Source organism: Lissotriton vulgaris, chromosome 7 (genome assembly GCF_964263255.1).
Source record: "Lissotriton vulgaris chromosome 7, aLisVul1.2, whole genome shotgun sequence".
NCBI classification, from domain to species: Eukaryota; Metazoa; Chordata; class Amphibia; order Caudata; family Salamandridae; genus Lissotriton; species Lissotriton vulgaris.
Window position 1 is genome coordinate 1,477,911,091 of NC_141695.1, and position 20,859 is coordinate 1,477,931,949.

A 20,859-nucleotide genomic window follows, 5' to 3' on the forward strand; every position below is an offset into this window, starting at 1 on the left:
CTGGAGGTGAAGATAGGGTTGAGTATGTGACCTGCGATGTGGGTGGGGGTAGTGACAAGTTGTTTGAGTCCGAGGTTGGCGAGATTGTCCAGGAGGGTGGTGGCGTTGCTGTCATTGCTCTTATCCAGGTGAAAATTGAGGTCTCCTAATAGAATGTATTCCTCTGAGGGGAGGGCATTTGGGGTGATAAAGTCAGTGATGTCGTCACTAAATTGTGCACGGGGTCCTGGAGGCCGGTAGAGGAGGGTGCCTCTGAGTGTGGTCTTGGGGTCGGTGTGGATTTGGAAGTGAAGGTGTTCGGCGTTGGCAAGGTTGACGTCAAGAGCTGGTAGAGATGCGGATGGAATTCTTATGGACAATAGCGATGCCTCCTCCGGTTTGGTCTGGTGATGTCTGGAGCTGATGAGGCCTTCATCCATGTTTCTGTTAGGAAGGCGACGTCCGGAGAGATGGTGTCTAGTAGATTCCAGAGGTCGATGGCGTGCCTGTGGACCGAACGGGTGTTGAGCAGGATGCATTGTAGGTGGTTGGTGCCAGATATCTGTTGTGTGTTCGTGGGTGAGGAGTTGTTCTTGGTGCCGTCGAACTTGCAGGAATTGCAAGAGAAGGGTCCATGGGTGTGTCCAGGAGCGGCTTGGACGCAGATGGGGAGACGGCCGGGGTTTAGGGCTAAGAGGGTGGTGGCGTCGTATGTAATGCGGGAGGGGTTGGTGGTTCGGGGACCAGGGGGTCTGGCGCTGGGCGCGGTCCAGGCGCGGACGGGCGTAGACGGGCTTACCTTTGGCGCACCTTCGGCGCGCATGGGGCGCGGTCGCTGCGCGTGGACGCTGCGCGTGCGGACATCTGACATAAATGGAGAGTGGAGGGGGCGGAGCGTGGGAGGGGCAGCAGCTGGGAGGCGGTAGCGGGGAGGAGGGGCGGCCCAGGGAGCACCAACACAAACAAAATGGAGGGTCAAAGTGAAAGTGAGGCAGGGGCAGCAAATGGAATCAAAGCGCCTACAGTAAGCCAAAGCGCCAGCAAGCACAGAGAGCCACAGCAAATGTCTTGCTGCAATGCGGAGCGGAGCGAGCAGCGCCAAAGGCTAATCCAGATCAGTTTAAAGCTCTCCAAAACGAGCTACAATGTGATGCAAACACAGCGCTATCACAGGACACACACAGCGCTATACAGAGCGAGCTACAATGTAATGGAAACACAGCGCTCACACAGAACACACACAGCGCTATACAAAACGAGCTACAATGTAATGGAAACACAGCGCTCTCACAGAACACACACAGCGCTATACAAAACGAGCTACAATGTAATGGAAACACAGCGCTAACACAGAACACACACAGCGCTAACAACGATACCCAAATGCGATCAGTAGCAGTCTCAAAGCGTGGGACCAGGGAGTGGGGGAGGGAGCGACTGTTCTGGAGCAAGTCCGGGCGGTTGTTAAACCCCTTCTTAAGAAGTCCACATTAGATCCAGGGGTCTTGAAAAACTTCCACCCCATTTCACTTCTTCCTGCCCCTGCAAAGATGCTGGAATCTCATCTCAATCGGCACCTTAGTTCCTTCCTTGGGGACTCTGCCCTTCTGGATATCTCCCAGAATGGCTTTAGGAGATCTCATAGCACTGAGACCGCCCTTACGGCAGTAGTCAATAACATCCGCTGCCCGGTTGATAAGGGCCATACCACCCTCCTGGTCCTGCTGGACCTGACGGCGGCTTTTGACACTCTGTCCCCATCCATTCTGGTTACCCGCCTCAGGGATATAGGGGTCTGCCGTCCGGCACTGAGCCTCCTGGCTTCCTTTCTTAATGAAAGGAAACAGAGTGAAGCTGGGCCAGTTTCTTTCTGCCCCTAAACATGTGCTTTGTGGGGTCCCCCAGGGCTCCTCATTGAGCCCTACATTATTTAACATATATGTGGCCCCACTTGCCAGAGTAGTTAGATCTTTTGGGCTGGAAGTACTGTCGTACGCTGATGACACCCAAATAATGGTCTCCCTCACGCAGCCCTTGAAGGATTCTGCTCTGAACATCAGGAATTGTATGGAGGTCGTGTCTCAGTGCATGGTACAGAACTTCCTGAAACTAAACGGGGAGAAAACGGATGTGCTGATCTTTGGGGGCAGCCAGGATATCTGGTCTAATGATTGGTGGCCTGCCTCTCTTGGGGACTGCCCTCTTCCCCGCCAGTTTGCTAAGAACCCTAGGGTTTCTGATGGACACTGCACTCTCCTTTGACTGCCAGGTCAGTAGGACTGTTTCCACCTGCTGTGGCATCATCAGGGTCCTCAGAAAGATTGCCCACTATCTTTCTCCTGATGCCCGGAAATTGACCACTGGGGCACTAGTCTCCTTAAGACTGGACTACTGTAATGCCCTTTATGTGGGCATAAATAAGAGCCTTATCCATCGTCTCCAGATGGTCCAGAACGCGGCGGCAAAGATGGTTTTAAAACTCCCTAGACTTGCCTCGGCAGCCCGGAGAAGTCTGCATTGGCTTCCCATTCAGTCCAGGATTTCCTTTAAGATTCTTTGCCTTGCCCATGGGGCCCTCCACGGTACGGGTGTTGAGGGTCTCAAGTCACTTATTCACCTCTACTCTCCTAGTCGACCCCTTCGTTCCTCCAACAAAAATCTCCTTGAGGTTCCGAGGTTTGTAAGAGCCAAATGGGGAGGCAGAGCATTTTCCTCGGTTGTACCCAGGTTATGGAACTCTCTTCCCAACCGAACTCCTAGGGCAACCTTCGATTGCTCTGTTCCGCAAAGCCCTGAAAACCTGGCTTTTCTCTGAAGTGTATCTGTAAAGTACTTAATCGGTGACTACATATTACTTGACCTGCTTAGACGCCTTGATACCCTTGGGCTAAGTTGTGCGATACAAGATTCCTTTCATTCATTCATTCATACATTCATTCATTCATAGCGTTCAATAGAGTAAATATAGGGATGCTAGGAAGTAAACTGCTTCTTCTAGGAATCCCTGTATATCTTCAAAGGCTAATCATAGGCTAATCATAGCTCTTCACTCTTCTGCGTGAACCCAAATGTTGATGGTTGGAACCAAGGTCTATTGCATAGAGTTAAGACGCATAATGGATTGAAGCGGGGTGTCTGTTGGGTCCTTGGCTGTTCTCACTTTACATTCACAATCTGCCCGTAGAGTAGGAATGGCAAGGTGTATTCCCCCTAAAAGTGTCTCCAGGTATGTATGTTGCATTTTATACGGCAACAATGTAGTCCTGTTGTTTTTAACACCAATAGGACACCAAAGACACCTCGTTGCCTTGGAAGAATATGCTTTGGAGCACTTTTTAAAAGTAAACATTTCAGACCCCCCTTATGCCGTGCCTGCTTCTCCCTCTACAGTATAATTTCCACTTCTTTTAGCTATGCGTTGTGCCAAAGCGGTGATGTACTATGCCGAATTTGTCAATAAAGGTTTTGAAAATTAAAATTAAAAAAAGTAAACATTTCAGAATCTAAAGTCTTGACTTTTTGAAAGAAGGGTGCCAAAATCGGACAGAATGTTAAATGTTTTTTGGGGGAAAGATAACATGGAAAAGGTGCCATTTTACCCTTTTATGGGCCACATTTTCTCCGGCAATTGTTATGATAGAGATCATATAAACCAGGGGTCTCCAACCTTTTGTGTAGTCAGAGCTACTTCTTGCCAGTGAAAATCGTCGTGAGCTACTGAACCCGATTCAACTCGCGAATTTTTCTAAAAGACCCCCCAAGCCCAGTTTCATTTACTTTAAGCCTAATTTCACCATTGCCCATACTGTGGTTTGAACAAATACCCAAGACAGGCCTGACTTAAGGCAAGGCTGATCCAGTTCCCAGTGGTCCCTAATTATAGCTGGACCCTCGGTTTGGGCCTCAGTTGTTGATTCACTGCTGTCCTCTTCTACTTTAACTGTGCAGACACAGATGCTTTATCACGTTGTCATTTTGCCATTTTGGGAAGATTCTCCGATTCCTTGGAGAGAAGAGACTGTTGCCACACGTATAGTCTTGTGCATGCATTTTAAAGCTGATAACACAAACACCACATCTTTGAGGAGCTGCCCAGGCCATGCTGGTTAGCAGGACTCTTGATGGCACAGCTCCGGCAGTTCAAGCAGTCTGGAGTAAGACCAAAGTGGACAAGCCCTGTAAATCCATATTTAAACTGCCGTCGTCAAAGTCTGTTCCCACTTCCTCGTCTCACGCTGGTCAGCTGCACTCCTACTCGTCTTCCAGAAATCAAGTTGCTTTGCCCGAGGTAACATTAATATCCACATTTTTGATTAAATAACATAAGGGGGATTGGATGAGCTCCAATCCAGACATCCCTTATATCAGCTGCAGTCCATTGCAGCCCGTGAAGTCGTAGTACAAGCAGGAAACAATCTGTCACACTGCAGCATTTTCTATGACCGCACTACAAGTGTGCTTTTAAAATATTTATAGTGGGAGTTTACTAGATACATGCTAAAATCTTCATAACACAACAGCCCTTTTAAAGGGAAAAGTTAATGAAGTAAAGTAAAGCCGTTCATGCACCACTAACTGCTGTCACCAACAATAGGCATTCGAGAATGTTCTTTTGTTTGACGTGATCTGCTTGGATTTTGAGACACATTGCGACATTATTCACAGGGAGGCCCTCTTAATCCTTTTTCATTAAAACACAAGGATATTATGTCAATTTTATACGTCCAAGTGGGTTTCCCGTTAGCGATTACGTTGAGTTAAAACTCCTACCATTATTGCGTAATGCAATTTATTGCCAAACGTCGACATATAATACATATTTTTGGCTTTGGTAAAATCCCCCTGCATGAAAGATGAATTCTGTGCCTCGCAGCACTAGAGTCCTACCTGTGTGCCAGCGGCCTTCATGGCTGAATAGGTTTCATGCCACCTCCTCTGGAAATCGCTCTTGTTTAATGAGATCCGACAACATTGTTACAAAGTAGCGTTCGAGAACCTCCAGAATATTGTTATAAAGCAGCTGTCTCTGTGATGTGCCAGTAAAAAAGCACAACCATAAAAAGGAAAGAGGCGCCCTGTATTCCCATGGAACGTAGTGAAGGCTATATGTACAAAAATGTTCCGGCAGCAAAACTATCAAGAGAATTGAGTACAGCTGCAGGAATTATACAACTGCACTATCACAAACATTTTTTTAAATACTTAGATTTAAAGAAAAACGGCACAAACCGGGGAGCAGAGCCAAGAAAAAAACGAGCGTACCTGCAGTGGAAGGCACGTCTCCTGGCTGCTTGAGGCGGTGGAAGTCACGTCTTAGTCACGTCTTCTACTGCTCCGCGCTGGCACCCGTTGCACAATGGCAGACAGTGCGATGGCAGTGCGTTTTGAGTAGACGATGATGTCAGACTCTCACGAGAGGAGTCTGCAGCGTCATCCTCTTCGCCCGCCCGCCCCATTCACAGACCAGCTCCAATCCTAACAAAGGACTAGGCGAGCTACTCCCGGGGTCTCCGCGAGCTACCGGTAGCTCGCGATCGACCGGTTGGAGACCCCGGATATAAACTATAGGCTCTCTCCCAAACTTCTGAAATTAACAGATTATATAAAAGTTGCGGAGAAGGGCACTTTGCACATATCCTGTTGGTTTCCAAGGCAAGAATGTAGGAAACATTAAGTTGTGTTTGTGAAGTGATGGGCATGAAGCACTGGGCCTCTTTCGATCAGTGGAGGGGCGTATTTAGCGTCAAATTTGTGATTTGAATTCTCTGGTTCCCCATATGCTCTTCAACTTGAGTTTGGGCTACCTTCCGCTGTTGTGCACGCTGTATTGGCAGTTTTGAGGTGGGATAACTATCTGCTCAAAAGTCATATTGGGTCATTTAGAGCCGTATTTAAGGCTCACAATTAACGACCTCTAGAGAGAGAAGTGAATTTTTTTCTTTCTTTATAAAAACGAATGAAATGTTTGCGATTGTTCAAATTGACGATCTTCCACTTCCAAAATCCCTTTTAAAAAAGCTTTTTGAAAAGATCCTTGTACAAACTAAGCATGAAAGGGGATTTTTCGCTTTGTACTCAACACGTGAGAAATATGTTTGTTTAGTAAAATTGTATATGGAAAAAGTCTCAGCCTTACCTTATCTGGATTCTTCCCTGTGGAATGTGGAGACCTATTTTGCTTTTAAGGTTTAATTTACTCCCTCTGCTGGTGATCACAAGAATATGGGAAGGCGTGCCCAAGGAAGAGAGCCTTTGTGAATTTTGCTATATACATGTACAAGATTTAAATCATGTGGTCTTTGTGTGCCCTTATTTGCACTCACCACTTTCTAAGACTGATCTTTTTTGACCTATAATGTACAATCGGTAGTTGAGGCTCGTCTATGTTTATTTGCCCCCCTCTCTCCCAAAAAATGGTTACATTAAAAAAAAAACTTTTATAAATGCTTCATAAATGTGTGTTAATCCCTTGTTTTGTCACTGTTACTTGCAAATATGTTTGCGAAAATGTATGTTAGTATTCGCACTCTTTAAGCGTATTGTTGTGAATTTTGCTGCATTCATGCAGCAAATTCAAATCACGTCTTTTTATATTCCCTATTCCCTACTTGCACTTTGCACACCACCCCTTTTTAAGATAGTTCCTTTTATATTGTTGTAACTTTGACTGTGTAAATGTATGTTTACATTTGTATTTTTGCACTTCCAATGTGGACCCCTAGCGAGTTCCGAAACATAAATAAATGTATGTATACCAGTCCACCACATGGTGGCACTGTCTGCCTAAGTTTGGGATGAGCACAACAACAGTGTTTAATAATTCAATATATCTTATAAATGTATAATACCTGTCAACGCTCGATTCTTATAAGTTTGAGTAGTCTGGAATAATCTGAATTTTCACACTTGTAAGAGTGGAAGAATGCTAGTCACCCCAGCAAATGAAAGCTAAAGAATTTATGCTCCAAGGAGGATCACAGACATGATGGGCGAGGGAAGCCATTGAATAAGAAATAAGAAAAGAGTGCCAATCATGCCAGCCAATGATGAGCAATAGACGGGCTGTAAGGTTTTGGTCCACCCACAAAAGGCCTTTCACAGTTAGACAGAGTTTGCTGTCTGCTAGATGAGACGGAGCAATTGTATATTGTGCATTGTCCTTAAATGATTGTTTGAGGTGATAGTATGACTATTTAGACCGTGACCAGTTACTTGAACTGCATTTTATCCTTTTCAGGTGAAGGGGCAATTAACTTGGCTTTAGCCCAGAACAGAGTTCAAGATGTCCGGCTTATTGGACCAGTGGGCGCTAGCAATTCGGCAAGAATTGAATCTGGCTTCCCCATGCAGAGTGGCACAGGTGCGTTGAAAGTTCCTTCAGTAGGATGCTAAATGCATTGTGAGACATTTAATGTAGTTTTCTCCCAATCAGAACACTACAGAGTACTTAATTCCTTTAAACATTTTAATATAGAGAAAACTCTAGCCCAGGGTTATCCCAGCACAGAACAGGGGGTTGCACTTGTTATTTTAGTTTTAAATGGTTTTTTATTGAGCCAAGAAGCATAGTAAAGCATCGCAGTACAAAGTGCATGTAACAGGTAGACCAGTCGAAAGTGATAAGCTTGTGTCCATATAACGCTTTGGAAGAAATGGCAAAGGAGATGGTCACTCGAGAAGAGCGATGTGATGCTCAAGAGGCAAATGGCAGGCAATGTCAGCAAACAAGTTTGAACAAACCAACCCCACAAAACCCCTCTGCCCCCCCAGCCTACCCCCCGCCCCCCTCCCCCACCAGTGTGCCGTATGCAGGAGATCCATCGTCCATTGGTCAGAAAAGAGCTGTCCTGATTACCCCTGAGGTGCCTGGGTCCCAGTAGCCGGCTCTGTAAGGCGTAGCAGTCGGAGGTATTTCGGGCATGTAATTTCGTTGAACTCCTTAGACGGGAGCGATATAAATGGCTGCCAAGTCTTTTGAAATACGTCCGTAGTTTGGGAGAGGGTAGCCTGAATGCGTTCCATGCCCAAGGTGAACCAGAGTTTGTGTAGCCATCCTGTGTGTGTGGGTTTGGATGGTTACCCCCAGAGCGATAGGATATGTTGTGTAGCTGCTTGCATGGCAATGCTCATCTGGCGACCTCGGACAGATTTCAGGGGAAAGGTAAGTGCGTTAGGTAGCCCCAGGATGGCATATGCGGGAAATCGAGGGATCTCGGTATCAAAGGTTGCATCAATATCATTCAAAACTGTGTCCCAGTAACCTCGAACCTCCCTACAGTCCCAGAGGATGTGTGTCAAAGTGCCCTGTTCCCCGCACCCTCTCCAACATAAGTCGCTCCTTGATGGGTTTCCCTTGTGAAGCCTGGCTGGCGTAAGGTGCCAGTAAATCGCTAATTTCACAGCCGTTTCCCTGCCCGCTGTATTGCGTGTGGTGTGTGATGCCCTGTAGTATATCTGGGAAAACAAACATCGGGTTGGCTCTGATCAGCAAGGCTGAGCCTATATATCAAATAACAAAAAGAAGTGCCAATACTGATAACATTTATTCATAAATACAACTCCTCATCCAAAGCAAGAAAATTAATTCAAGAAAGGGTATTGCTACTTGGTCGCAGTTTTATTTTTTGAAAAATTCAACAATTCATTACACAATTTTTAATTTTTTCATAAAACGAGGAGAAGCATTAAAGGAAGTGGAACAATTCAGGACACATCATACAAAATTCAATCACTCAATCATATCCCAGTCAAAAAACATTCACCACATCCATACATCAATCACACATACCACATGATACTATTTACAAGATAAAGAAAAAGAGAAAAAGCTAACTGGATCTGCACCAATTATACACTAGTTCAATACAATTATTTGAAAGTAGTACATTCCATTATATTTTCGAATTTGTTACCATTCAGATAAGGAAAGCATAGGTAATGTACAAAAGAAATAAGGAGTCAAAATAATGACACTACTAATGACTCCTAGGCAGACCAGTGGAGAAATGGCCTACGCGTTTCGAATCCCCTTCTACTCTTCGAGGATTCTCGTCAGGGCCTCACAACACTGTAAAGGTGGAAAAAGGAACATAGAAAAAATGTTTGAGAAAGGAGAATAACACCGTGTAAAAGAAGTTCAATTCAAATCTTTGAAACGCACATCAAGAGTCTAAACAATTGGGAGTACACAGTTTCCAGAATTACCCTAGACTATAATGGACTTTAGTTAGATGACCTCGTAGGACTCTGGTGGAATGTGAACAACCTCTCTAATTTTAACATTCCTCAACATACACTCGGTACCTCTAAGACCTTTAGAGTTGGTGGATACTTACCACCCAACAGAATACACTAGAATCCCTTGGGGGTAGAAACAGATTCAGCTTCTCAACAGTGACACAGCCTGAAAACCAGATATAAAATCATATAACTAAATACAGAAAATTAGGGTGAATGACTTGACGAAGGGAAAAGGAAAGATCTCCTTACCACTGGTAGGCTGGGTATGAGCACCAGTTAGATGGAGAAGTGGTGTATACTGTGATATACACAAACCTGTATGGAATGAAAAAACCCATAAGAAACTGGACCGGGATGAAGGCTCGGTCAGATACTCATAAGCCTGGTGGGCTTTCGACACTGAACAAGCCATAGATGGAAATTACCTATAAGGGGTTGAATCCAACCACCGGGTACGCGGGAGGACACGATGGCAGCGCCTCTGGACGGGGATTGTTTGGATGGCCGTCGGCCGATTATGCCTGGTAGTGCAAGAATCACGAATGCTGTGGAGGGTGCCTACACAGAGAGTAAAGATACTTGTGTCAAGACTCTAAGATGTTCAGATTTTAAGCAAAATAAGAGAGCGGAGTCTTGTATTTATATTACCTTTTGTAAATATGGTCCGTTAAATGAATTGTCGGTGTTCGTCTCGGTTACGATAAACTGGGGCAGCGACAGCACAAGCACACTTCAACGCGTATGTGAAACTCCTTTATAACGACGGTGAAAGGCAGACGCCCCACCCTGCGGGGCGGTACTGGTAAAGGAAACTGACTGGAGAGGTCTTGAAGAATTATCGAGGAAGGTGCCTTCTATTCATCGATACTATGCAATGGAAACAACACACAATTACCACATGGATGAACGTGGTTAGACAAGAATTATGTGTTCAGTGGGCTTATCTGGAAACTAACGTGTTCCATGACTGGCTGAACATAGGGGGAAGGGAGTAGGTACCTAGGGGAATGCAAAGGCAGAGGATCACTTGAGGGTATTAAAAACGAGGCTTCCAATTCTGTAGGTCATAGCTTGAATATTTCCGATAATTCATTCAAGCCCGACACCGCAGTGTCAAATTTGACAATCAACATGGCCTCTCTTTTGGATAAGTTGAGGCTCCAGTCACCCCCTCGTGGATCTTTTTCTATCTTGGAGATGACTGTCCATTTGGACTCATTGAGCCCATGTCGCATCCTGGTCCAGTGATTTACCAACGGAGCATTCTCGACGTTTCTTTTAAGTCTGGACTTATGTTGTGATATGCGCTGGCGTACTTCTTGCTCCGTCTTGCCAATATACAAACGGTCACACAGGCATTTAATGCCGTACACAACAAATTTAGATTTACAGTTACTGAATACCTCGTGTTTCCACGAGATACCTTTGTGTTGGAAAACGTCACCCTGTATAGTGGTCTCGCAACAAAGACATGTACCACATTTATGGTGGCCAAGTATTGGGGCCAATCCCATCATTTGGCGGAGGGATGGTTGAGTCTGTGTAGGCATTGAGGCTCTTACCACGTGGTTCGCGACACTGTTCTCTCTTTTAAAGGCAAATAGAGGTGGGTCTTTAAGACTTTCGTCTAAATTCTTCACCAGATGCCAATTGTGCCCGATAATGCGTTTCAATTGATTGGCGTTGGGGCAAAAGGTGGTAACGCATACTTGGCGCTTTTGTTGCTGTTTCTTTTTTCGCTCCAACAATACTTCGCGGGGGGTCCACCCAGCTCTTTTCATGCTATCTTTGACCAATTTTCTGGGGTACCCTCTGTCACAAAGTTTGGAAACAAGATTTTCGGCATGGTAGGAGAAATCATTCTCGTACGTGCAATTTTTGGATGTGGAGGTGTTTTCGAAAAGTGGCAAGTTGGCTACAACTCTGTTTAAAAAACCTACAGACCGCAACAAAGCGTTACTGTTCCAAAGTAATCATCCCAGAAGCTTAAGAGAGAATCTGCCGTACGGGCAGTTTCTGAGTGTACGCAGAAATTGCACGTACGAGAATGATTTCTCCTACCATGCCGAAAATCTTGTTTCCAAACTTTGTGACAGAGGGTACCCCAGAAAATTGGTCAAAGATAGCATGAAAAGAGCTAGGTGGACCCCCGCGAAGTATTGTTGGATCGAAAAAAGAAACAGCAACAAAAGTGCCAAGTATGCGTTACCACCTTTTGCCCCAACGCCAATCAATTGAAACGCATTATCGGGCACAATTGGCATCTGGTAAAGAATTTAGACGAAAGTGTTAAAGACCCACCTCTATTTGCCTTTAAAAGAGAGAACAGTGTCGCGAACCACGTGGTAAAAGCCTCACTGCCTACACAGACTCAACCATCCCTCCGCCAAATGATGGGATTGGCCCCAATACTTGGCCACCATAAATATGGTACATGTCTTTGTTGCGAGACCACTATACAGGGTGACGTTTTCCAACACAAAGGTATCTCATGGAAACACGAGGTATTCAGTAACTGTAAATCTAAATTTGTTGTGTACGGCATTAAATGCCCGTGCGACCGTTTGTATATTGGCAAGACGGAGCAAGAAGTACGCCAGCGCATATCACAACATAAGTCCAGACTTAAAAGAAACGTCGAGAATGCTCCGTTGGTAAATCACTGGACCAGGATGCGACATGGGCTCAATGAGTTCAAATGGACAGTCATCTCCAAGATAGAAAAAGATCCACGAGGGGGTGACTGGAGCCTCAACTTATCCAAAAGAGAGGCCATGTTGATTGTCAAATTTGACACTGCGGTGTCGGGCTTGAATGAACTATCGGAAATATTCAAGCTATGACCTACAGAATTGGAAGCCCCCGTTTTTAAGGCCCTCAAGTGATCCTCTGCCTTTGCATTCCCCTAGGTACCTACTCTCTTCCCCCTATGTTCAGCCAGTCATGGAACACGTTAGTTTCCAGATAAGCCCACTGAACACATAATTCTTGTCTAACCACGTTCATCCATGTGGTAATTGTGTGTTGTTTCCATTGCATAGTATCGATGAATAGAGGGCACCTTCCTCGATAATATTTCAAGACCTCTCCAGTCAGTTTCCTTTACCAGTACCGCCCCGCAGGGTGGGGCGTCTGCCTTTCACCGTCGTTATATAGGAGTTTCACCCTCGGCAAGCTAATGCGCCTGCGCGGGAGACTAGCGCAGTGGTGGACGCTGACTGATCCGTTCGTGAAGTGAGATACGGTCTTTTCCAGGAAGTCTGGTAAGAGCTTGCGCTCCGCGACGTTAGCCCCCGACCCCCTGAGTGTTTTCGTGTGTCCCCAGCCTCACACTTTGCATTTATGGCATGCCTAATGGATGGCCTCCTTCTCTGTTTCAGCATACGCGTTGAAGCGTGCTTGTGCTGCCGCTGCCCCAGTTTATCGTAACCGAGACTAACACTGACAATTCATTTAACGGCCCATATTTACAAAAGGTAATATAAATACAAGACTCCGCTCTCTTATTTTGCTTAAAATCTGAACATCTTAGAGTCTTGACACAAGTATCTTTACTCTCTGTGTAGGCACCCTCCACAGCATTCGTCATTCTTGCACTAACAGGCATAATCGGCCGACGGCCATCCAAACAATCCCCGTCCAGAGGCGCTGCCATCGTGTCCTCCCGCGTACACGGTGGTTGGATTCAACCCCTTATAGGTAATTTCCATCTATGGCTTGTTCAGTGTCGAAAGCCCACCAGGCTTATGAGTATCTGACCGAGCCTTCATCCCGGTCCAGTTTCTTATGGTTTTTTTCATTCCATACAGGTTTGTGTATATCACAGTATACACCACTTCTCCATCTAACTGGTGCTCATACCCAGCCTACCAGTGGTAAGGAGATCTTTCCTTTTCCCTTCGTCAAGTCATTCACCCTAATTTTCTGTATTTAGTTATATGATTTTATATCTGGTTTCCAGGCTGTGTTACTGTTGAGAAGCTGAATCTGTTTCTACCCCCAAGGGATTCTAGTGTATTCTGTTGGGTGGTAAGTATCCACCAACTCTAAAGGTCTTAGAGGTACCGAGTGTATGTTGAGGAATGTTAAAATTAGAGAGGTTGTTCACATTCCACCAGAGTCCTACGAGGTCATCTAACTAAAGTCCATTATAGTCTAGGGTAATTCTGGAAACTGTGTACTCCCAATTGTTTAGACTCTTGATGTGCGTTTCAAAGATTTGAATTGAACTTCTTGTACACAGTGTTATTCTCCTTTCTCAAACATTTTGTCTATGTTCCTTTTTCCACCTTTACAGTGTTGTGAGGCCCTGACGAGAATCCTCGAAGAGTAGAAGGGGATTCGAAACGCGTAGGCCATTTCTCCACTGGTCTGCCTAGGAGTCATTAGTAGTGTCATTATTTTGACTCCTAATTTCTTTTGTACATTACCTATGCTTTCCTTATCTGAATGGTAACAAATTCGAAAATATAATGGAATGTACTACTTTCAAATAATTGTATTGAACTAGTGTATAATTGGTGCAGATCCAGTTAGCTTTTTCTCTTTTTCTTTATCTTGTAAATAGTATCATGTGGTATGTGTGATTGATGTATGGATGTGGTGAATGTTTTTTGACTGTGATATGATTGAGTGATTGAATTTTGTATGATGTGTCCTGAATTGTTCCACTTCCTTTAATGCTTCTCCTCGTTTTATGAAAAAATAAAAAATTGTGTAATGAATTGTTGAATTTTTCAAAAAATAAAACTGCGACTAAGTAGCAATACCCTTTCTTGAATTAATTTTCTTGATTTGGATGATGAGTTGTATTTATGAATAAATGTTATCAGTATTGGCACTTATTTCTGTAGTATATCTGGCTCCATTCCTTAGGTGATAGTGTTCTACCCAATTCCGTTTCCCATCTTTTCTGACCCGCAGTTTTGTTCAACGCCACAGGGGGTGTGAGCATTTTATATAAGTCAGTTATCAAGTGGCGATCAGTGTCTTTGGTCAGGAGCCACTTCTCGAAAGGGGTCAATGGGCGCCCCACCAAGGCAACAGTCGCAGGATCAGTAAGCCAATGGCGTAGTTGAAAATATTGAAAAAGGTGAGGGTCTGTGATGTCGTAGCCTTGCTTGATGTTTGAAAGGAGTGAGGAAGCCTTGTAGGTCAAAGAGATCCCCAGCGCATCTGCATGCCGTGCCCCGCCACTGTGCAAAGGCGCGGGGTCGTTGCCCTGTGGGAATTCTGGGTTGTCTAAGAGTGGGGTGAATGGAGAGGGAAATGTGGTTAGGCCGCGTTTGACTGCCACCGCGTCCCAGACTTTAGTGACCGTGCGTGTTATGGGCGAATTGGTGAGGTAAGTTGGTCGATGTTTCCTGGGCAAAAAGGGAATTGCCCAGAGGGATCGTTGGGCCATGGCTCTGTCCTGGAAGAGCCACCTCTTCTCTGACTTGGGTCTATACCACTCCACCAGATATCTGGGCTGTGTGGCTTGGAAGTATTGTAGTAAGTTGGGGACCCCCAGGCCTCCCTCATCCATGCCCCTGTGGACCAGTTGTTTGTGAAGGCGCGCCCGTTTGCCCTCCCAGACAAAGTGATGTAGTGCTGCCTGAAGAAACGAAATGGTACCTTTCGGTGGGGCTACCGGGAGGGTCTGAAAGACATATAGGATTTTTGGCAGGGTCGACATCTTCACAGCCGCGACTCTACCCAGGAGGGATAGAGGTTGTTTGGACCAGCGTGCTAAGTCCGCTCGGATCTGATTGGTGAGAGATTTATAGTTGAGAGCAACCGTTGATGCCGTCGAAGGGGTAGGTAATCCCCAAGTAGGGGAGTTCTGTGGTGATCTGGAGGTCACAGCCATAGGTGGAGGTTGGGGCGTGAGGGCGGGCATTACCCCCTAATGGTAATATTAGGGACTTCCCCCTGTTGATCTTGAAGCCTGCGACCATACCGAATGCTTCCAGCTCCGTTAGGAAGGCGGGTATCGAGTGGGTAGGTCGGTCAAGAGCGACTATGATGTCGTCTGCGTACAGACTGATGGTATGCGGTTCACCACCGAAGGTGACACCAATAATGTCAGGGTTGTCTCGAATTTTCTGCGCCAAGGGTTCAATGTAGAGGGCAAACAGAAGGGGAGACAAGGGGCAGCCCTGTCTCGTCCCGCGTTGAATATCGAAGGGGTCCGAGAGCATCCCGCCCAACCGGACCCGGGCCTGGGGCCGATGGTAACAGCTGGCGATCCAGGAACGGAAGCGGTCGCCGAGTCCGAAGCGTAGCAGCACCCGTTGTAAGTATGCCCAGTCAACGCGGTCGAAAGCTTTCTCCGCATCTTTGGCCACGAGCGCCGCGTCGGATTCCTGGAAGTGCGCCTTCTATATTAGATGCAACATTCTTTTGATGTTATCACTGCATTGGCGATTGCGCACGAAGCCTGACTGGTCAGGTTCCAGGATTCCGGGTAGGAGCGGGCCCAGGCGTGCTGCTAGAACTCCGGTGAAGAGCTTTAGATCTAAATTCAGCAAGGAAATCGGGCGGAATGCCGAGCATTGTGTCGGTTTCTTGCCCGGTTTGGGTAAGACGATCACCTCAGCCGCTAGCATATCAGGAGGAATGGAGCCAGGTCCCTCAAAAGAGTTAAAAAGCCGGGTAAGGACAGGAGCCACTAGATGGCTGAATGATTTGTAAAACCCCGCTGAGAAGCCGTCCGGACCAGGAGATTTCAGTGGGCGAAGTCTGGATATAGCCGCCGTGACCTCCTCCAAGCGAATGGGAGCATCTAGCGCGTCCGCGTTGGACTGGGACAGCTCCGTGATGGCCGCCGAAGACAAGTACGTGTCAATACCCCTGAGAGATGGCGCGTCAGCACTGTATATTGAGGCATAGTAGGTCCGGAACTCGTTTGCTATCTGGGGTTCCTCAGTGAGGGCGTTCCCAGAGTTATCAGTGAGGCCAGTGATTTTTGTGCGGTGGGATTTAGCTTTAAGGGCGCTGGCCAGTAAGCGTCCAGTTTTGTTGCCCCCAACATAGTATGTATGTCGAAGGCGGAGCGCCGCGAATTCCGCCCTGTCTGTGTCAAGGGAGGCCAGTTGGCCCCTAGAGGCCTTCAATTGTCGCCATATTCGCTGGACTCTTGTGCGGCTGTGTACCCTCTCCAGTTCCGCAACCTGGGTCGTGAGTTCGGACCTTTTCTCCTTCCGATCCTTAGCTTCTCCAGCCGCAATCGCAATCAGTTCCCCGCGAACCAGCGATTTTAAGGCTCCCCCATAGGGCCGACAACGACACCTCCGGTGTGTCATTATTAGTCAGGTAGTCGACAATGCAGTTATTTAGGCGTTCGCGGACCGCTGGTCTTTGCAACATGGTTTCGCGGAGACGCCATGTGCCACGAGGGCGGGAGGGAGCAGGGGCATTGATGGTTAGCTCAATTGCATCGTGGTCCGAAAGCGCCGGCGGCACAATGTCAATGTCAGCTACGTTAGGAAGTAACTCAGATGATCCTATGAAGTGGTCTAGCCTGGCGTAGGTATGGTGGACGTGGGAATAGAAGGTGAATTGTGTTGTGGTCGGGTGTGCAGTGCGCCACATGTCCACCAGGCCTCTCTCTCGCAGCCACTCCGCCCCAGCGTTAGTAATAGCACCGGCGTCCCCATAGCGGTGTCCCGACCTATCCTTGTTGGTGTCCATGACTAAATTAAGGTCCCCCCGATGAGTAGGAGTGTGTTGGATAGCTGAAGGGATTCAGAGAGAGCGTTTCTCAGAAAGGTTTCTTGGCCCGTGTTGGGAGCGTATACCGACCCTATCGTGAGGCTCATGTTACCAAGTTGGAAGGTGTGTGCGAGAAGACGGCCCCTAACTTCCCCCGCTTTGGTCCCTATCTTTCCCCTAAAGTGTCTAGAAACTAAGATGGCCACCCGGCTTTCTTAGTGGGAAGGGAAGAAAAGAATTGTTGGGGAAAGGCACGCAAGCGCATCCTGTGCCAGTCCTTGGGCAATAGGTGGGTCTCTTGGAGCAAGCATAGGTCAGCCCCAGAGTGTTCCAGATAAGAAAGTATCGCTCGCCTTTTAATAGGGTTGTTCAGGCCTTTGACGTTAAGCGTCAATAACTTCAGTTTGGGGCTAGCCATTGTTGTAGGAAAGGGGTCGGACAGCGTCCTGTATAGCAGTGGCAATCAACTCAGCAGAAAGAGAGATGGCCCGGGAGGGCGAGGGGAGCTCCGACCCCCGTGCGTCACAGAGAGAATGTGTGTGTGTTCTCGGCCTGAATGTGTGTCTATGTAGAAACACCTGTAGGGTGAAGTTTAGCACTGAGGCCAAGATGTAGAGATGTGCAGTTTCGTTAGTAGCAAATTCCCCCAGGCACACTGGTTCCCACCCCAACTCCCCCCCCCCAACCGCCCCTCAACACCCCCCTGGTACTCACGGCTGAACTCCATGAAGTAGAATTACTGTCAACAATCCCCCCCAACCCCCTCCCCCACCCCAAGCCCCAACACCCACGTATGAGTAGATATAGTCCCAGTCCTGTCAATCCACACAGGGCTGTGGTGAAGTTCTCCATTCGGGTCATGTCCCTTGGCGGACACGTCGGCCCCCCGCCCGAATCCCACCCCTCTCCTAGGGATGAGGCAAGCTATGAGTGATCTCCCCAGCAGTGCAGCCCTCATCCTGAGGAAGATGTCTCTTTGGCCACCTCGGCCACCGCTGTTGCACGTTCCTGTGTGATAATAGAGGCGTCCGGTTTCAGGTGGTGTGAGGGTGATCGTCTGCGGTTCACAGTTTGCTAGCCACCGTCAGGGGGCCCTCGAGACGGACTAGGAGCGGGTTCATCAATGTCATGTTCAAGGCCTAGGAGGGTTCACGGGTCTTTGAGCGAACGCAATTGGTGTAATTTCCCGTTCCACTTAAATATTAGTCGAAATGGGTGGCCCCAGGAATACGGAGTTTCATGTTGCCGTAGGAAGTCCGTCGCCTTACGGAATTCCTTGCGTTTCTGCAGGGTGATGGCAGATAGGTCCTGATATAGGGCTATGGAATGGCATTGGAACTGAAGAGGTTGGGCTCGTCGTGCTTCTCTAAGGATCCGTTCCTTCAATGGAAAGTCGGGTAGAAAGGCCAGTATGTCTGGTGGTGGCGCGGAGGATCTTCTGGGCAGCCCCACTCTGTGAGCCCTGTCAATGCGTATCTCAAAGTCTGCCGATTCTCCCAAAACGGACCTAAATAAAGTTTGCAAGTAGCCCGTGACATCAGACCCCTCCGATTTCTGAGGAACTCCCCGGACCCGTATGTTGTTCCGGCGGGAGCGGTTCTCAAGATCTCCTGTATGGGCCTGGAGGTCCATCTGTTGGTCAGTGAGACGCACTATTTCCTGTTGGAGGTGTGTTATTTCCATGCTCCTGGACTGATCCGCTTCTTCGACCGCTACCACCCGCTCCCCAAGGCCCTCCACGTCCCGCCGGAGTTCCCGGACCTGGCCCGCCACTTCTTGCTTTAAGGATCGGAAGTCGTCACTTAGGGAGTTAAAAAGCGTCTCCAAGAAGGTTCTAGTGATGGGCGACTGGTCCTCTACTGGTGTTGGCGTCAGTTTCGCGGTCGGGGGGGGAAGGTGGATCCTTGCTAGGCTTCGACTGTGTTTTGGCCAAGAGCTCCGGGAGTGTCTGTGACCCCTTCTTCGACCGCTGCCCCGCCATCTTGTCTCTGGGGCCGTATCAGTCCCGGGTGTCGGGATGCGGGTAGTTGAGAGTAGTGGCGAGGCCGGCGGACCCCGGGGTCTGGCTCTGTAGTGGTACCGGGTGGCGCAGTAGTGTCTTCCCTGTCGTGATCGGCGAGATGGGCGCTCAGAGGTCCGGTCCAGGGAGCTACCCGGCAGCGGAACAAAGTGGAAGGTGGGTGATGGAGTGGTGTGCACTAGTGGGTCTGAGTGCCTAACCCCGTGGCGACGCCAGCTGGCGGGGTCTGGTGTAGATGTGGACCCGTCCCACTCGTGGTAAGTAGACCGTGGCGAGGGGGACGCAGATGTTAGGCCTCAGAAACCCAAACGCCGGGGGCTCGGGTGTGCCCCCCGAGTCTCGTGGCGATGCCCCCCTCAGCACTCCTCACCTGGGTGTAGCTGCCTCACGTGATGGTACAGGTGCAGTGTTTCGGCTCAACTTCGGTCTTGTGGCGTCTCCGGACCTGCAGGGTCTGCTCCCTCAGCCTTCCAGGGCAGGCCCGGCTCCCCGGCCCAATTTCGATCAGGGGAGCGCTGTCACGATGCTCTCTGCCAACCTGGCCGCCGCAGTTCCAGTCCAGCAGCGCCGTTGCGGCCGCCCCTCCGTTAGGTGTTCAGTGGCCCGAGTGGTCAGCCCTCCAGGTAACGCGGGTAGGCCCAAAGCCGGGGGGTCGATTTCTGTGTCGCCCAGCCGGCACACACTGCACCGCCGGCCAGGCCGCTGGAGCGGAGGTGCACCGTAGGCGGGAGCGGGGGCTTCGCGGGCGCACCGGGATCTCACCAGTGGGTGCCCCGACAGGCCGCAGGGTTCTCTCAGGGCCGTAGAGGAAGAGCGCGCCGGCTCTCACAGGGCCAGGACGGCCGCCATGTTGCGGCTGCAGTGTGCGGTCTTCGGCGTCTCCGGGCTCCCGCCTGGCTCAGGTGTTGGCGATCGGGGCTCTGGAGGACCCAGCAGGGTGCCGGCAATAAGGTCCGCCGTCCGGTGTGTGTCAGGGAGATCAGGCTGCGCAACGGGGCACAATCGGGCGGGATCGGGCAGGGAGCCTCCGGGACCTGCGACCGATCACGCCGCCATCTTGGCCACACCCCCGCACTTGTTATTTTACATGGTTTATATGCTTCCTATTATTTTGCGCATTATGTAATCATAAGCACTAGAAGTTTCTTCCAAAAGGCTTTATACTAATTTACCCTTTCATGCAAGTATATTTTTATAGTTGATAACAATTTTTATGTATGCTTATTGTTGATTTTCTTAAATGGAGAAACAATTGTTCTATCAGTTGGGTTTGTTATGCTTTTTTTCTCCGAAATATCATTTTATTTACAAAACAGCAGGCAAACAGTTTGTGTGCTGCTCTGCAAATCGATCAAGCAGTATAAACGTGTCAAAAACAACATTGAATCACAGAGCGACAGCTTTTATCTATGTTCTATGCTTAAGGAAACATGTAAATGCCCATCCAGAAGAAACAGGATATGGGGTAAAGGAAACCTAGCATAGTGACAAGAGAGAAATCACTAACATAGGAAAATCCAGTGGATTCATAATTATTAAGCTTTTTAGCTTCCAAATGTCACTTTATGATGTCAAACACCTCTTCAGGCCCCGTACATGTACAACCTCAAAAAGAAAAATCTTAATACTCCTGTGATAACATTATAAGCCAAACCCAGTTTTTTTTTTCCTCAGGGAAAGCTCTGGCCTGCATTTCAGGGGAGAAAAGGAGTATTCCATGATTTGTCACCTTCATGTTCACCAGATACTCCATGCTTAATGGGATGTTTAAGATAGTATTCCTTTCGGATGTCAGACAGTCAAATTCTGCAGACTCAGATTAAGAAATGTATGGATATGTTGTACAGCATACCTCTCAATTTCCTTCTTCACAGCCACCCTGAATAACATTTCTGGGCCAGTGGACTAATGTGAATGTATTCACT

General features: G+C 48.0%; 1 protein-coding gene across 3 annotated transcripts in view; it reads left to right on the forward strand.

Moving 5' to 3' along the window:
• The window catches only part of NCOA6 (nuclear receptor coactivator 6), a 444,043-nt gene that overhangs the window by 158,339 nt on the left and 264,845 nt on the right, over window positions 1-20,859 (forward strand). For all 3 annotated transcript variants that reach the window (XM_086932282.1, XM_086932279.1, XM_086932280.1), the window contains exon 5: window positions 7,217-7,339. In XM_086932282.1, the coding sequence (XP_086788408.1) occupies window positions 7,217-7,339 (123 nt within the window). The remainder of the gene's footprint in view (window positions 1-7,216; window positions 7,340-20,859) is intronic.